The 18,050-nt window shown below is 42.5% G+C and overlaps 1 protein-coding gene across 1 annotated transcript; it reads left to right on the forward strand.

Annotated features, from left to right (window-relative positions):
- Window positions 1-12,159: 12,159 nt before the first annotated feature.
- LOC130022440 (olfactory receptor 7A10-like) lies at window positions 12,160-13,089 on the forward strand. The gene has a single exon (XM_056113211.1). It carries the CDS (start codon window positions 12,160-12,162, stop codon window positions 13,087-13,089), a length of 930 nt encoding a protein of 309 aa, XP_055969186.1.
- Window positions 13,090-18,050: the final 4,961 nt, after the last annotated feature.

Raw genomic sequence — 18,050 nt, forward strand, 5'->3', positions numbered from 1 at the left:
AAAAAAAAGAATAAAATGCACTTATGCACTGTGTGTGGGAATAAAAATTAGTGCAGTAACTTTGTGAGAAAATAATCTTGGGTCCCCATAATCCAACCCTGATTTTACATCCAAAGGAATGTCTCTGGGGCTGGGAGGGAGACTGGGGAATATTGGTGGAGGTGAGATTGGTGTCGGAACATTGGAACATTGTGTAACTGAAACACAACTTTGAATAATTTTGTAAAGCATGGTCCCTTGATAAAAAATAAACTAATTATAATGAATCATTATCTTAAAGAGGTTTCTGCTAGATATTTATACTAGTAGCATTCACACTAGCCAAAACTCATGGGAGCAGTCCAAGTGTCGATCTTTGGTGAATGATCATGGAGACGGGAATGGAGATATGAATAGGGACTTGCGTGCGTTCAGACACACATATGAATGGAATTTAACAAAAAGGGAAATGACGTCATTGGTAGCAGCACTGAAGGTGCGTGAGCAAGTCTGTTAAGTGAAATAAGACCATGATTCAAAAATATATGGCATCTTTAAAAACCAAGTATATAAATATAAAGAGTAGATTAATAGTTGCTACCCGCTGAGGTATGTAGGAAAAGAATATTTTGGTTGAAACGAACCATATATTTATAGAATAAATAAGCTTTGAGAAGCTACTCTAGAACATGATGACTACAGTGAAAAATTCTGTATGATATACTTGGACATTGCTAAAAATCCCTCTTAATGACTTCACTATAGAAAAAAATAATAATAATGATAATTGTGTGGGCAATGAAAGGGATAATTGACCAGATTGTTTTCGCATTTTCCTACATATATATTGTATTGTATACATTCTTCAATGCCATATGTCAGTTTTGACTCATCATTAGAAATGAAAAAATGAAATGGAGTAAGTTTCTCAATATTTAGAATGCAAGGGATTGGAGCAATAGTGCAGCGGGTAGGGCGTTGGCCTTGCACACGGCCAACCCAGGTTCAATTCCCAGCATCTCATACGGTTCCCCCAGCACCGCCAACCCTGTGCATTGCCGGGTGTGACCCAAAAAGAAAAAAAATTTAGAATGCAAAGACTCAAAAGTTGAGTGTACAGTCTGATTCAATTTTCAAATACTTGTTTGGGTTTTGGAACGCATTTGGCAGTGCTCGGAGGCTCCTATGGGTTCCGTGTTCAGAAGTCACTTCCTGCAAAGCTTAGAGATCTTTATAGTGCCATAAAGGTAAAGGTAAAGGCCCTCCCGTTGATCGTCGATTTGCTCGAGCGGGCCCAGTAACGTCTCCATTGAAGACTTTGTTGTTACTGTGTCTGGCGTATCGAATACTCTCGGTAGCTTGCCGGGCTCCCCGAGAGGGGCGGAGGAATCGAACTCGGGTCGGCCATGTTGGCCGCTTGTAAGGCGAACGCCCTACCCGCTGTGCTATTGGCCACATGCAAAGGGGGTATCTTAACCACTGTACTCTCTCCCTGAATCCCTGTTTTCACATTTTAAACAAAATACACAAGTTCTCATTATAGCTTAGTAATTTGCAAGTTAAACTTTAATTGTTTTAATTTTTAATCATAATTTAAGACTATGAACACAATTTCACGAACTTTCTGGAAGAACAAATGCAATGTATAGAAGTAACTTACTGAGTCTAAACAAAATATTCAAGGAAAAGATGTATGTGAGTAAAGAAAGGTAATTTTCATATATTCTTTTGGAAATAAATTCACTTACACACACATGCAATCCCATGTTTGAAGTATCACTGTATAACTGTATCACTGTCCTCCCGTTGTTCATCGATTTGCTCGAGTGGGCCCAGTAACGTCTCCATTGTGAGACTTGTTGTTACTGTGTTTGACCTATTGAATACGTCACGGTAGCTTGCCAGGCTTTGCTGTGCGGGCAAGATACTCTCTGTAGCGTACCGGGCTCTCTGAGAGGGGTGGAGGAATCGAATCTGGCTCAGCCGGGCTGGCCACGCACAAAGCAAAGGTCCTACTGCTGTGATATCGCTCCAGTCCAAGTAAAATTCATGGTAAAGTTAAAATATTGTAGAAATTTAAACTAAACAATTTCTAAAGCTACAAAAATCAGTCCACCTGGCATGACACATCTCAGTACATATTATAAATAAAGAACTCTTCTAAATGAGGTAAAAAAAAAACCCTGTGATATAGGATGAATCCCTAATATTCGTAAATGTGACCTGAAGCAAATAATTAAGAGACCAAGATTTTGTATCAAAAGACCATGGTTCTCTCCCCTGCTGAATTGAGGAAGACCAATTTTCTGTTATTATGAACTTTCCCAATACAACTTAAAGCTTGGATGATGCCAGAAAACTGGAATTCCAGAGGCTTCTCAATTTTAGAATTTGGACATAATTCAAACTCATGTTTAAGAGAAGCTTCTGGGTCGGCTAGAACTCTGGAAGACAGAATAGCTCACTGTGACCCGCTAATGAACATCATTAACTTGACTACAAACCTGATCTCTTGGGAACAGAGCAGAGGGGAAAACATTCCTTTATCCAGAGCAGTGACCCACAGGGACATGTGTACTTAGTGGCCACAGTCATTGGATGGCAGCGAGCCTAATAAGCAGAGACCAGGAGCTGTAAATGTCTCCTCTGCTCAGGCCCTCAGCTTGTTCAACCTGGACTGCTCAGCACAAAGTTGTCATTTTGGCATCCTGAGTCTGGTGTGGGGACCAAAAATACTTCCCTCCACCCTGCTCTCTTATCTGGGTTCCTGTCTCCATCATCACCTACCCAGGGAAGGATTTGTGCTTCCATCTAGAGGTCTCCCTCTCAGAAATCCCACCCAGGTGAGTCCACATGTCACCTAGACTGTGCAGGAGGTCAGAGAGAAGGAAGGGCAAGAACATTTCTCTGAGAATATCTAAGACTCACCCAGATTGTCCTGGCCATATATTTTTTCAGTCGCGCTCCCGGGAGTTGGACTCTTTGCTGGACCCTTTACTCTTACTCTAAGCTTCCTGCAATCGTGGAGTCTCCTCAGTTCAGGGGAAGTAGAAAGCATTTCCCATCTTCATGTCTCACCTGTCCATGGTCTCTGTGTTTTATTCAACGCTCGTAGGCATGTACCTGAGCAGAGCCGTTACCCAGAGATCTCACTCCAGTACACTCGCTTCAGTGATATACATGGTGGTCACCCCCATGCTGAACCCCTTCATCTACAGCCTCAAGAACAAAGACATCAAGGGGGTTCTGACATGTCTCCTTGGGAAGAAACAATGAAACAACACTTGTCCTAGAATTGGTGAACTGCATCACTTCAGGACTCAAGTCCTGAAACAAGAAACTGTGGTCTGTTAAATCAGTGTCAGCATGGGACCCAATGACAGCAATTCCGCTTTAAAATGTGCCTGTTAAGGAGATGAGGGATTGGGGAGGGAACTTGGGTCATTGGTGGGGGGACCCTGACCCAGGTTGAACTTGGAGGTATAGAATTGTCTGAAAATCTATTATTTTGGGCTCTATAAACCACTGGTGCCTAAATTTCAAAAAGAAATATTTAAAATGACAGAGAAAGAGATTAATTTTTATTTCGTTTTATATCTGGGCACGTAATAAAAATTTATGATTTAAAAAAATCAGAGTGTAGACCATAAACTGGCTACTTTTGTTTATTTTTGGATTTCCCTTTTGTTAATGAAAATTTGTCTACTTTTTATACCCATATGAAAACTTTATCTTCTTTCTGCTTTTTTTGAAGTAGAGATCTATTTTTAGCTCTCAACTATAGTTCATATCTTTTAAATGAAATATTTGAAAATTATGACTGAACTATGACTACATGGATTTTATTTGGGGGGCAGGGGTCCCATCTAGCTGTGCTCCGTGCTTACTCCTGGTTCTGCACTCTGGGTTCACTCCTGGCAGTCTCAGGGGACCATATTGGGGTCTGGGTATTGAATCTGGGTCACTCACATGCAAAGCAATCCAACAGTCTTTACTGCCTCTCTGACCCATTACACGGATTTCTAAGAACACTTTATTCTTTTTTTAAAAATTTTAAATTGAATCACTGTGAGAAAGACCCTTACAAAGCTATTCATGATTAGGTTTCAGTCATACAGTGAATACTTTATTCTTTCTTTCAAAAAAATTTTTAAATTTTATTTACATAAAGTTGTTCACAATAATTGATTACATTCAATATTTCAGCACCAATCCCACCATCATTACAACTTCCCACCACAATTATTTTGAAGTTTCATACCACCACGCAAGCCTGCCTCACAGGTAGATGCCAGATAATTTATTTTGTATTGCTTGTTATGAATAGTATAAGATGTCTGTAAGGGTCTATCTCACAATGATTCAACAAAAAAAGCAAAAAAAAAATTGGAATCCTAAAAATTTGAATAATTGGTGTCTGGCACTGTCCCTGCAGTGAGCTGCTCATTTCTGAGATTAACTTGTGACTCTCTGGATCATGGCTGTTAATGCACTTTAATGGCAGCTGAAGGCAGTTCATGGGCAGAACAATTTATTTATTTTTTTTCTTTTGAGGTCACACTTGAAGATGCACAGGGGTTACTCCTGGCTTTGCACTCAGGAATTACTCCTGGCAGTGCTCAGGGGACCATATTAGATGCTGAGAATCAGACCCGGGTCTGTCGTGTGAAGGCAAACACCCTACCCACTGTACTATCGCTCCAGCCCAGAACAATTTATTCTCAAAAGACCTACATACTCACCTGTTAAATGGGTCTCAGCTATTGCTAAAAGATTAGTGACAAGGTGTAATACAACCAAAGAAAATGATATATTTCACAATCAGGCACTTTTTATAATTTTATTAAGGTGGAAAATTTGATACTATATTTTTCCTTTTGGAGAAAAATTATGCATATACATCCATAAGCTTTCGAGCTTATGCAGACAATAAAAATATTCCCTGGGCGGATGGAATAACTTTGAAAATTGGAGCTAGATTTAAAAAAGAACATTGAAAACCAAACCAGCTAAGAAAATTGGCACCTATGCTATCATCTGAAAAGTGGTGACAAAGCTTGTATGTGGCATTTGACTTGATGTGGGTGGCCCTGGGCTTAATTTCCTAACCTAAAATTAATACATGAAAATATGCATGCACAGAAAAAAATAAGTGAATACACGGAGTCCCTAATTCAGCCAAGGAAAATCTTATCTAAGAATTGTGTATGCTAGACTCAACTACTGCTAGGATAGATGACTGGTGACTTTCAACAAACAAATCTGATAAAGAAAAAAATACATAAATTTGAACATTACTATTTAAGGTGAATTGATAATTTTCGGTTTAAGCAGGAGTTACTTGCCCTGTATTACACCTGAACTTGTTAGGTACTGCAGTAATATTGAAGTGCTAAGGAAACTGCAGCCACATACTGGTGGGTCAAGTCATGGTTCAAAGTTTGTCCCTGTTTTCTTGGGCATCCATCAATATTCCCTCTCCCTGGTGGCCCCGGATTTTTACCATCAAACACCTGGATTGGCTCCTTGACAAATTGTAGGAAAGTGGGTCTGACCCTGAACAGTGTAACCACGTCTTGTTCCCTTTGGCAGCTGGACAGGAAATGAGGCAATGCTTGTATCACTACAGGTTGTGCAATTCATCTTGTGACACACTGGAATGTAGTTTTAGAGTATAAATGTATAAATGTCATTAAAGTCTTTGAGTCATGAATCAAGGCCCCCTGACCCACTGGGCAGTGCACAGTGAAGGAAAGAAAAGCTATCTGTCCATCTCTGTTATTTGGCCTCGATGGCCCTCACTAGTATGGGGGAACTTGGGGTGTAACACCTCTACTAATTCCCGAGACTCTTCTTCATCAAGAGCTCATGAACAAACATAATGGGGGTTTCTCCAACCAGCGGATGGCAGACAATACCACACATAATTAAGGTTTTCTCTGATGAAGTTGTAAGGTAAAGGTAAAGGTAAAGGCCCTCCCGTTGATCGTCGATTTGCTCGAGCGGGCCCAGTAACGTCTCCATTGGAGACTTTGTTGTTACTGTGTCTGGCATATCGAATACTCTCGGTAGCTTGCCGGGCTCTCCGAGAGGGGCGGAGGAATCGAACTCGGGTCGGCCATGTTGGCCGCTTGTAAGGCGAACGCCCTACCCACTGTGCTATCGCTCCAGCCCGATGAAGTTGTATTTTAATACAAAATATTTTGTCCACATGAATCCAAATAAATGCATTAAGAAACTGAAATTCATTCTTCTCAAAAAACCAAGGTGGACAGATGTATGGAACTTCTAGTGTTCCAGTGGGTGAGATGCCAAATAGTCACTTAATCACTTAATCACTTAACTTCCCGTTAGTCGTCGATTTGCTCGAGCGGGTGCCAGTAACGTCTCCATTTGTCCCTGTCGCATGCTAGCGTAGCCCAATGGCATCTGTTCACTCTGGGAACATGAAGAGCCTCAAACCAATCGTTCATGATCTTGATGAAGAAGTCTAACTATCTGGTAGGTGGGCAGCCACGCGGTCTTTTGACATCCCGTGGAATCCAGTCGGTAACAGCTCTAGTCCAGTGATCATCTTTAAATCTCATTACGTGACCAGCCCATCTGATTTTTGACACCTTGGCAAACGAGACAGCGTCCCTGATTCTTGATTGTTGACAGATGTCGGAACTCCGGATTCTTTCTCTCATTTGAGTGAAATGTGATATTCCAAGCATAGCTCTTTCAATTCCTCTTTGGGAGACCCAAATAGCATTCTCATCCTGTTTGCATAGGGCCCAGGTCTCTGAGGCATATGTTAATGCAGGAAGAACAGTGGAATCAAAGAGATGTGCCCAGAGCCGGAGGTTCTTCATCCTCTTAGCTATTTCTTCGATGTTCTTGAAGGCGTTCCAAGCCGCTCTCTTCCTCCTGCGCAGCTCGGGTGCCAGGTCATTTGTCATGTTGACTTCTCGACCTAGGTACACATAGCTGTTGCATTCGGAGATGGTCGTTCCGTTGAGAGCGAATGGGGCATCAGGAACGAGGCTGTTTCTCATAAACATTGTCTTCGTAAGATTCAGCTGTAGTCCTACCTTTCCACACTCACGGTCAAAGTCAGCCAGCATTTGTGCCGCTTGGCTGATGTTTGGTGTTATTAAAACAATGTCATCAGCAAAGCGGAGGTGGTGTAGTTGCCGACCATCTATCTTCACTCCCATTCCTTCCCATTCCAGTCGTGCCAAATAGTAGGAGGTGACATCTCTGTCAATCAGGAGACTCAAGGGACAGCCCTGATGATTCCATACACCTGACTTCTAACAAGATCTCCAAGAAAAGCTCGTACTTGCAGGAAATTTCCATCCTGCCCAGACCAGCCTCCCATAGGGAAGTGGTGTCTCAGAGGTCGAGTCAGAAATGAAGCAGGGATTAATGAGCAGACTCCGGGAGGCTGTAAATATCTCCTGCTCTGCTCAGCTCTTCAGTTGGGTCAGCCTGGGCTGCTCAGGACAGGATTGCATCTGTGGAATTGTGAGTGTGTTGGGAGAAGCCAGGTTTGCATCCTTCCTGCTGGTCCAGCCGGCTACCACCTTCATCCTTAAGCACCTAGGGAACAATTTGGGTTTCCACTCGGGTTTTTCCTGCTGTCCCACTCAGGTGAGTGAACACTGCAGTGATGCAATAAATGCGAGTGGTGTAAATGATGCAGGGAAGTGTGTGAGAGAATAAAAGGTGAGACCACTGCCTGCCTTGGAAGGATGCCAGGATGTTCATGGCCTTTGTTGTTGCTTTGGATGATGACTTGACTAATCTACATGAATGTATTACTTAGGATGACCCCAAGGTAAGCTATTAGTAACTCTTCAGAAAGTGAAAGAAGAGTGACCGAGGGAAATGCAGAAGATGGTATAGAGATTTACAATGACCCGGGATGGAGGAGATGACCCAAAGGAGTGGAGCACATGCTTTGCATGTGGAGACCCAGGTTCAACCTCCCACAACACACGGTCCTCTCAGCAGGCTGGAAGTGCTCCTGAGCACTGAGCTAGGAGTGCCTTCTAGCACGTGTTGTGTGACCCCACAACTGAAAGATAAACTGAAATATCATAGCCTCGGGATTTCTTCTCTTTTCCTTTTACACTTAAATTTGTAGGATTTATCTCTTTGATATGCCAGACACAGTACCAACAAAGTCTCCAATGGAGACGTTACTGGGCCCGCTCGAGCAAATCGATGATCAACGGGAGGGCCTTTATCTCTTCCCTTGGGCCGGAGCAATAGCATAGCGGGTAGGATGTTTGCCTTGAACGCGGCTGATCCAGCTTCGGTTCCTCTGCCCCCTCGGAGAACCCAGCAAACTTCCGAGAGTATTCCGCCCTCACGACAAAGCCTGGGAAGCTACCTGTGATGTATTTGATATGCCAAAAACAGTTTCAGCAAGTCTTAAAATGTAGACTTTACTGGTGCCTGCTAGAGAAAATCGATGAACAACAGGAGGACAGAGCTACAGTGCAGTACTATCTCTTCCATATAAAACTGAAAATGTATTAGCACTGAATTACCTAGAAAGGGGATTTGGGAGGGACCCTGGGGACACTGGTGGAGAAAAGTGTCTTTCTGGGGATAAGGGTGGCGCTGGAAGGATGGAGGCATGAAAACCAGGATTAAAAATATTGTAAATCCAGGTACCATAATAAAAAATGAAAAAATTATTTAAACAATCCTGTGAAGAAAAGTGGGTTGAGGGTTTCTTGGTACGATGTGTTTGGTGACCGAGAACCACCACCCAACCTCCCTGGTGGAGGCCAGGGACCACAGACTGACTGTGGACAGTGGACGCTTTATTCAGAACTGAATAGCATCCTTATGAGGGGGTTCAAGGTATAGGACTGCATGTAGGTGTGATTGACCACTTGCAGAGATAAAGCATTTCAAAGGAGGCGATTCTTTGGGAGGGATTAACTCAAGGAGACGTTCTGCGTGAGACTACACTGAGAATTTTGCTCAGGGATAACAGGCATCTATAATGCTTTTATCTTTCCCTTGCTGCTCGTACATATTGAATAATTAAGTTTACTTCTTATTAATATTTGCAGTTCTTTGGATAAATACAGTAAGAAAGATAGATTCCAAGAGCTTGGTTCTCTGAGCTCTGGGTGCTGAAGTTAAAAGCCAGCTGGTCCTTTATCATAAATCTCAATCTAAGACTTCGGCAGGTTTAGCTTTTTCTACCCCTTGGAGATCCTGTCTTTTAGGTCATTACGGCTTATATCAAGACCGTGCTTTATGATTTCTAGACTGTCCCATGGGCTGGAGCGATAGCACAGCGGTAGGATGTTTGCCTTGTGTGCAGCCAGTCCGGCCGAGCCAGGTTCTATTCCTCCTTCCCTCTTGGAGAGCCCGGCTAGCTACTGAGAGTATCTTGCCTGCATGGCAAAGCCAGAGAAGCTACCCGTGACAAATTCAATATGCCAAACATAGTACCAACAAGTCTCAAAATGGAGACGTTACCGGGCCTGCTCGAGCAAATCGATGAACAACGGGAGGACAGTGCTACTGTGACAGACTGTCCCATATCAAAGCCAGGGTAGTTTTGCTGTTTGCTCTGGGACCTTCCAGAGGTCCCTTAGTGGGCCAGCTTTTGGGGATGTTAAAAACTGAAGCCTGAGTTAAGAAATTATGGCAGGGGGGCTGGAGCAATAGCACAGCGGGTAGGGCATTTGCCTTGCACGCGGCCAACCCAGGTTCAATTCCCAGCATCCCATATGGTCCCCGGAGCACCACCAGAAGTAATTTCTGAGCGCAGAGCCAGAAGTAACCCCATGTGCACTGCCGGGTGTGACCCTCCCCCCCAAAAAAAGAAATTATGGCAGATGCCCAGCAGTAAATATGTTTCAGAGTCAATTAACTCCCCAATATTAGGAACACAGCATTAACAGTCTTTCTGTGTTTAAGCAAAGAACATTGCTCTATAGTAAAATATGAAAAGGTTTTAGGGGAAAGAGAAAAGCAAGTAATTTGCTACGGATACAAAGACCAGAGTCACCAGAAGGTTGGACTTTATGAGTATCAAGCCTCACTCGGGGAATCCAGTAGTTAACAGAATGAGAGGTAAAGAACAAACTCCCACAAGAGCACAGAAAGCTTCTATGGAGAGGGTGGGGGGGGACAGACAATTCACTGACAAAGTCTAAAATACTTGAGGTTAATAGCCAAAAAAACCCTTCATTTAAACACTGTAATTTCTAAAGTTGTTCATAATACAGTTGATTTAAGGAATTCAGTGTTCCAACAGCGATCCCATCACCAGTATGACTGTCCTTCCACCAATGTCCCCATTTTTTTCCCACCCCCCATCCCTCCAACCCTATCCTCTCAGCAGGCACAAAATAGTTCACAAAATATTTCATTTCACAGTGAAAATGTGTGGTTGTTATAACTCATATGACAGCAAAACTTAACTCTCACGTGAATAATTCCCTTTGGAGTGAAGGTTGTTGTTGCAGTGATGGGTGGGCTAGTCCATGCATACAAGCTCTCTGAGGTTGAAGACACGTGCTATCTAATAAATAGTTTTTATTTATTTATTTATATTAGTGAAACACATTGAGGTACAGTTGTAGACTAACAAATTTTGTTCTTGGGCTTCAATTATACAATGATCGAGTACCCATCCCTTCACCACTGCCCATCCTCCACCACCACTGATCCCAGTACCCCTCCCATCCCTCATCCCCACATCCCACCCTGACTCTGTGGCAGGGCATTCCCCCTTGTTCTCTCTCTACTAATAAATAGTTTTTAAAGCAATATCATTATTCACTTGCTCTTTTGGTTTTTATTTTTTGGGGAAGCCATACTCAGGGCTTACTCCTGGCTATGCACTCAGGAATCACTACCTCCGTGCTCTGACGATCTTATGGGAAGTTAGAGTTTGAGGCAAATGCCCCACCCTTTGTGCTATCTCTCCAGTACCTCACCTACATTCTTGCTCCTAATGAACTACTCTTCATTCATACTTTTTCATTGTTTTCACATCATTGTTAATTCTGAGAGCTTGTTTGGAGGTTCTAGCGGGGAGTGCAGCTACTCGTATACCCTTGACTGAAGACGGTCCTTCTCTATTCCTCTGCCCCTCTCAAAGAGCCTGGCAAACTACTGAGATTATATCACCCACACGGGAAAGCCTGGCAAGCTACCAATGGCATATTTGATATGCCAAACACAGTAACAAGTCTCACAATGTTACTGGGCCCGCTTGAGCAAATTGATGAACAATGGGAAGACAGTGACAGTGACAGTGTGAATTCTGAATATTTATTTATTGGTTTTGGTTTTTTTTTATAATAAAATTTATTATCAAGTGATTATAAGTTTTTTTTCTTTATACCAACTTAGTAAATGCTAGGTCACAATTTCCATAAGTGTATTTTCTTGTGCATTGTCATCTATAATCACTTTCATCCTGCTGTTGTCTCTGAGCATTTCCCCTGGGTGTTCTGCATTCACACACACTTTCCTGCAGAGAGCATCCAGGTGCTCCCATCCCTTCTGATCTCTGCTGCAATTCTACCCATTTGCCGATCTCATATGAATATCCTAGTGATAAGTAACATTCCGGGCCAGGAGATAGTGCATCAGGTAAGGTGCTTGGCTTGGATGTGGCCAACCTGGGTTTGATGCAAAGAAGCCCAAGAACACCAGGCATATTTCCTGAGCACAGGAACATGGAATAATCCTGAGCATTGGGGGCATGGTCCAAAAACAAAAAAAAAATACACTGTAAGTGTTCTGCTTTAAACCTTCTCCTTTTTCATCACATCCCTTTCCTCCTAGATTTTTTTGGTGGGCTATATGCTACCACATACAACATCTCTAATATTATTTAGTGTTCCTCATATTCCAGAGAAATTGTAATTCATAATGCCATAACTAATGAAAGGCTGAAATAGCAGGGCAAAAACCTATGCATAGATATATAAGGAAATGGTGAAAAAGAATCTCAGAGAGACAAGGTATATTCATGAGGGGATGAAGTTATTTCCTTGAGTTTGAATAGAAAGAGAAGCTTACATGTTTTATATGCTTGTAATACTAATAATATTTGTATTCTAACATTACCTAAATAAAAATTAAAATTGTGTAAGTGATATGTTTATGTGGGAAATAATCATGTTCTTTCCCTATAGGCCCAACTGGTCCATGGAGTCTGAGAACGTGACAGGAAACAGAGATTTTCTTCTTCTAGGATTTTCTGAGGAAACGGAGGTTCAATCTATCATCTTTGTGCTTTTCCTGTCCATGTACCTGATCACCGTGCTGGGGAACCTGCTCATCATCCTGGCTGTCCACTCAGACTCCCACCTACACACACCCATGTACTTCTTCCTGTCCAATCTGTCCTTTGTGGACATCTGTTTCACCTCCACCACAATCCCCAAGATGCTGGTGAACATCCAGACACACAGCAAAGCCATCAGCTATGCGGGCTGCCTAACCCAGATGTATTTCTTCCTAATCTTTGCAGCATTGGACAACTTTCTCCTGGCCGTGATGGCCATTGACCGTTATGTGGCCATCTGCCAACCCCTGCGTTACATGGTCATCATGAACCCCCGGCTCTGTGGGCAACTGCTTCTGATGTGCTGGACCTTGAGTATCCTCGATTCCTTGTTAGAAATCCTCATGGTGTTGCCACTGTCCTTCTGTGAACATGTGGAAATCCCTCACTTTTTCTGTGAACTCAACCAAGTAGTCCACCTAGCTTGTTCGGACACTTTTTTCAGTGACTTGATGATGTATTTGTCAGCTGTGCTCCTGGCAGGTGGCGCCTTCACTGGGATCCTATACTCCTACTGTAAGATCGTGTCCTCCATCCGTAAAATCTCCTCAGCTCAAGGGAAGTTTAAAGCCTTTTCCACCTGCGCATCTCATCTCTTTGTAGTCTCCTTGTTTTATGGCACAGCCCTAGGTGTGTACCTGAGCACTGCTGTGACAGAGAACTCACAGAGCACTGCAGTCGCCTCCGTGGCTTACACCGTGGCCACCCCCATGCTGAACCCCTTCATCTACAGCCTCAGGAACAAAGACATCAAGGGTGCTCTGTCACGCCTCTTTAGGAAGAAACAGTGAAATGGCACTTGTCCACGTTCTGGTGAACTGCATCATTTCAGGGCTCCATTCCTGAGAATAAGAAATTGTGATCTGTTATTTCGAGTGTAGGCATGGGACCTAAAGGACAAGGATTCAACTTTAAAATGTGACAATAAAAAGATGAGGTGTAGAGGTTGGGAGGGGACCTGGGGCATTAGTGTGGGACCCTGATAAGGGTTGGTCTTGGAGGTGGAACATTGTGTACTTGAATGTCTATTGTTGATGGCTTTGCAAAGTCTATTGCTGGTGCCTAAATTTCAAAATAATTCTTTTAAATTATAAGGCAGAGAGAGACTGAGTTTTCTTTCTTTCTTCTTATATCTGGGCATGTAAGAAAAATTCTTTACTTAAAAAATCAGCGTGGACTGTAAACAGGCTAATTTTATTATTTCTGAATTTCTTTTTTTTCATAAAATTTTATCTTCTCTTTATAGCTGTATAAATATTTTATCCACTTTCTGCCTTCTTTGCAATAGAGATCTATTTTTCCTAATGTATTCTTGGCTCTCAAATATAGTCCATCACTTGATCACTTCTTGTTACTCATCGATTTGCTTGACAAGGCACCTGTGATGTCTCCATTCATCCCTGTCATGTGTCAGCGTAGCCCAATGGAGTCTGTTCATTCTAGGAACATGAGGAGCCTCAAACTAATCATTCAGGGTCTTGATGAAGAAGTCTGACCATCTTGTAGGTGGGCTGCCACATGGTCTTTTGATGTCTTTTGATGGAATCCAGTCAATAATGGCTATAGTCCAGCAGTTGTCTCCAAATCTCATTACGTGTCCAGTCCATCTGATTTTTGATGCCTTGGCAAATAAGACAACATCTCTTATTCTTGATGGTCGATGGAGGTTGGAACTCCAGATTCTTTCTCTCATTTGAGTGAAACGTGATACTCCAAGCATAGCTCTTTCGATTCCTCTTTGGGAGACCCGAATAGCTTTCTCATCCTGTTTGCGTAGGGCCCAGGTCTCTGAGGCATGTGTTAATGCAGGAAGAACAGTGGAATCTAAGAGATGTGCCCAGAGCCGGAGGTACTTCGTTCTCTTAGCTATTTCTTTGACACTATCGAAGGCATTCCAAGCCGCTTTCTTCCTCCTGCACAACTCAGGTGCCAGGTCATTCGTCATGTTGACTTCTTGACCTAGGTACACATAACTGTTGCATTCGGAGATGGTCATTCCATTGAGAGTGAATGGAACTTTAGGAACGAGACTGTTTCTCATAAACATTGTCTTCGTGAGATTCAGCTGTAGTCCGACCTTTCCACACTCATGGTCGAAGTTGGCCAGCATTTGTGCCGCTTGGTTAATGTTTGATGTTATTAAAACAATGTCATCAGCAAAGTGGTGATGGTGTAGTTGCTGACCATCTATCTTCACATCCATTTCTTCCCATTTCAGTTATCTCATGATGTTCTTGAGGGTGGCAATGAAGAGTCAATATAGTCCATATCTTTAAAAAAATGAAATATTAGAAATTACCATTGAATTTGAAAACATGGAGTTCTGGGGTCAGGAATGGGCCATCCCTGGCCGTACTCAAGTTTTCTCCTGGCTTTGCACTAAGGGACCACTCCTGGCAGACTTAGGTGATCATATAGGTGGTGGGATTCAAACCTGGGTATGCCACATGCAAGGCAACCCTACTTCCTGTACTAACTCTCTGGCCCACACATGGATTTGTTCAGAACACTTTGTTCTTTTTTATTTTAATTTATATTATTTTATTGAATCACCATGAGTTACACTCATAAAGCTTTCATATTTGAGTTTCAGTCATATGATGATCGAACACCCATCCCTCCACCAGTGCATAATTTCCACCACCAATGTTCCCAGTATCCCTTCTCTCTCTCCCCATTCTCACCCATCCCATGCCTCTATGGCAGACAGTTTATTTCTTGTTCTTTCTCTACTTTTGGGCATTATGGTTGCATTACAGATACTGAGAGCCATCACATTTGGTCCTTTATCTACTTTCAGCACACATTTCCCATCTCGAGCGATTTCTCCAACCATCATTGACTTAGTGATCCCTTTTCTATCCCAGCTGCTTCCCCCCTTGCCCATAAGACAGTTTCCAATTATGGAGCATTTTTCCTGGCCCTTGTCTCTACTGTCCTTGGGTGTTAGTCTCACATTATAAAATTTTGTATTCCACAAATGGGTGTAGTCATTCTATGTTTGTCCATCTCTTTCTAACTCGGGCTGGAGCGATAGCACAGCGGGTAGGGCGTTCGCCTTACAAGTGGCCAACATGGCCGACCCGAGTTCAATTCCTCCGCCCCTCTCGGAGAGCCCGGCAAGCTACCGAGAGTATTTGATATGCCAGACACAGTAACAACAAAGTCTCCAATGGAGACGTTACTGGGCCTGCTCGAGCAAATCGACGATCAACAGGAGGGCCTTTTCTAACTCACTTCACTTAACATGATACTCTCCAGGACCATCCATTTATAAGCAAATTTCCTGACTTCATTTCCTAACATCTACATGGTGTTTCATTGGTAGATATACCAAAGTTTCTTTAAACAGTCATCTATTTATTCTTTTTTTCCCTTTTTTTTAATATTCTTTTCCTTTTTTCTTTTTGGGTCACACCCGGCGTTGCACAGAGGTTACTCCTGGCTCATGCACTCAGGAATTCCTCCTGGCAGTGCTCGGGGGATCATATGGGATGCTGGGAATTGAACCCAGATCACCACATGCAAGGCAAATGCCCTACCCGCTGTGCTATCACTCCAGTCCCCGTATATATATATTTTTTTTTTGGGGGGGGGGAGAGATCACACCCAGTGATGCACAGAGGTTACTCCTAGCTCTGCACTCAGGAATTACTCCTGGCTGTGCTAGAGACCATATGGGATGCTGGGAAATAAACCCAGGTTGGCCATATGCAAGATAAATGCCCTACTCACTGTGCTATTGTTTAAGTCCTGAACACTTTAATCTTTTTAAATTTTTTTTTATTTTTAAATGAAGCACCGTGAGGCACAGTTACAGACTTACAAACTTTCGTGCTGACGTTTCAGTCATACAATGATTGAGTACCCATTCCTCCACCAGTGCCCTTTCTCCACCAACAATGTTCCCAGTATCCTTCCCACCACACCCATCACCCCCTCCCCCACCTCTGTGGCAGGCACATTCCCTTTTACTCTCTCTCTCCTTTAGTCTGTTTTGGTCTTTAATGCAATTATTGAATGGCCATAGTGAATGGTCTATAGACTATAATCTACTCTCGGCACATATCTCCCATCCCAAGCTGGCCCTCCAGACACCCTTGGCTTGGTGGTCCCTTCTTTATCTGAGCTGCCTTTTCCCCCAGCATGTGATTCTGAGCCATGGAACAAACCTCCTGGTTCTTATCTCTACTATTCTTGGGTGTTAGTCTCCCATTCTATACTTTATATTCCTACAAATGAGTGCAACCTTTCTATGTCTGTCTCTCTCTTTCTGACTCATTTCACTTAACATGATACTTTCCATGTTGTTCCACTTATATGCAAATTTTATGACTTAATCTTTTCTAACATCTGCATAGTATTCCATTGTGTATATGTATAAAGGTTTCTTTCTTTCTTTCTTTCTTTCTTTCTTTTTTTTTCTTTAACCAGTCATCTGTTCTCGGGTACTTTTTTTTTCCTTAAGATTCTGGCTATTGTTAACCCTGGAGCAATGAACACAAGTGCAGATATTATTTCTTATTATAATTTCTTGCATCTCCGGGATACATTCCCAGAAGTGGTATTGCTGGGTCAAATGGGACCTCTATTTCTAATTTTTTGAGAAATGTCCATACTGTTTTCCAAAAGGGCTGAACAGTTGGTATTCCCATCAGCAGTGAAGGAGAGTCCCTTTTCCCCCACATCCACACCAACACTGGTTGCTTTTGTTCTTTTGGATGTGGGCCAGTTCTGTGATGTGAGATGATATCTCATTGTTGTTTTGATCTGCATCTCCCTGGTGATTAGTGATGAAGAGCATTTTTTTCATGTGCCTTTTAGCCATTCGGATTTCTTCTCTGGGGAAGTTTATGTTCATTTCATCGCCCCATTTTCTGATGGGATTGAATGTTTTCGTCTTATAGATTTCAACCAGTGCCTTGTATAGCCTTGATATCAACCCCTTATCTGATGGGTATTGGATGAATATCCTTTCCCATTCTGTAGATTTCTTTGTATTCTGGTCACTGTTTCTTTTGAGGTGCAGAAGCTTCTTAGTTTAAGATAGTCCCATTTGTTTATCTCTGTTTCCACTTGCTTGGTCAGTGGAGTGCCATCTTTGAAGATACCTTTACCTTTAGTCAATGTCGTGGAGGGTCGAACACTTTATTCTTAAAACAAAAACATATTCACTTAGTAAATGGGATTAGTGCTAAAAGACTAGTGACCAGGTGTAAGAAAACTAAAGAAAGACATATGTTTCACAAAATGGGCTCTTTTTATTATTTTTTAATAATGGAAATTTTGATATCATATTTACCCATTTTGGGGAAAATTATAAATACACATCCATATCCATGTCATTGAATTCACTCTGCTTCCTGATGTGTAGAAATCCTGTCTCAAATCAAGGATCTAATTTCCTCATTAGGATCCTGGATCTTGTCTGCTCCATGTCTATTGTGTCAACCAGAGTCACTATTTCTGCTCCCAACTAACAACAAGGTCGACAAATAGGATTCTTTTCCTTGTTCCTGGAGAAGTATTTCTGGTTTTCTTGAAGACTAAAAGTTTCTGAGTACACAACATCATGCAAACTCTAAGACCTGTGGCAGCTGCTTGCTACAAGCTTATGCCGGGGGCCAGCCTCCAGTGAATATGTCTGAAGCCGGAACTGAATGAGAGAGAGAGAGAGAGAGAGAGAGAGAGAGAGAGAGAGAGAGAGAGAGAGAGAGAGAGAGAGAAAGCGAGGGGGACAAGGACCTCAAAA

Source organism: Sorex fumeus, unplaced genomic scaffold (genome assembly GCF_029834395.1).
Source record: "Sorex fumeus unplaced genomic scaffold, SorFum_2.1 ptg000019l, whole genome shotgun sequence".
Taxonomy (NCBI): domain Eukaryota; kingdom Metazoa; phylum Chordata; class Mammalia; order Eulipotyphla; family Soricidae; genus Sorex; species Sorex fumeus.

Bases quoted from the DNA above. Each gene is read 5' to 3' on its own strand.
- LOC130022440 (XM_056113211.1), top strand. From the start codon at position 12,160: ATGGAGTCTGAGAACGTGACAGGAAACAGAGATTTTCTTCTTCTAGGA.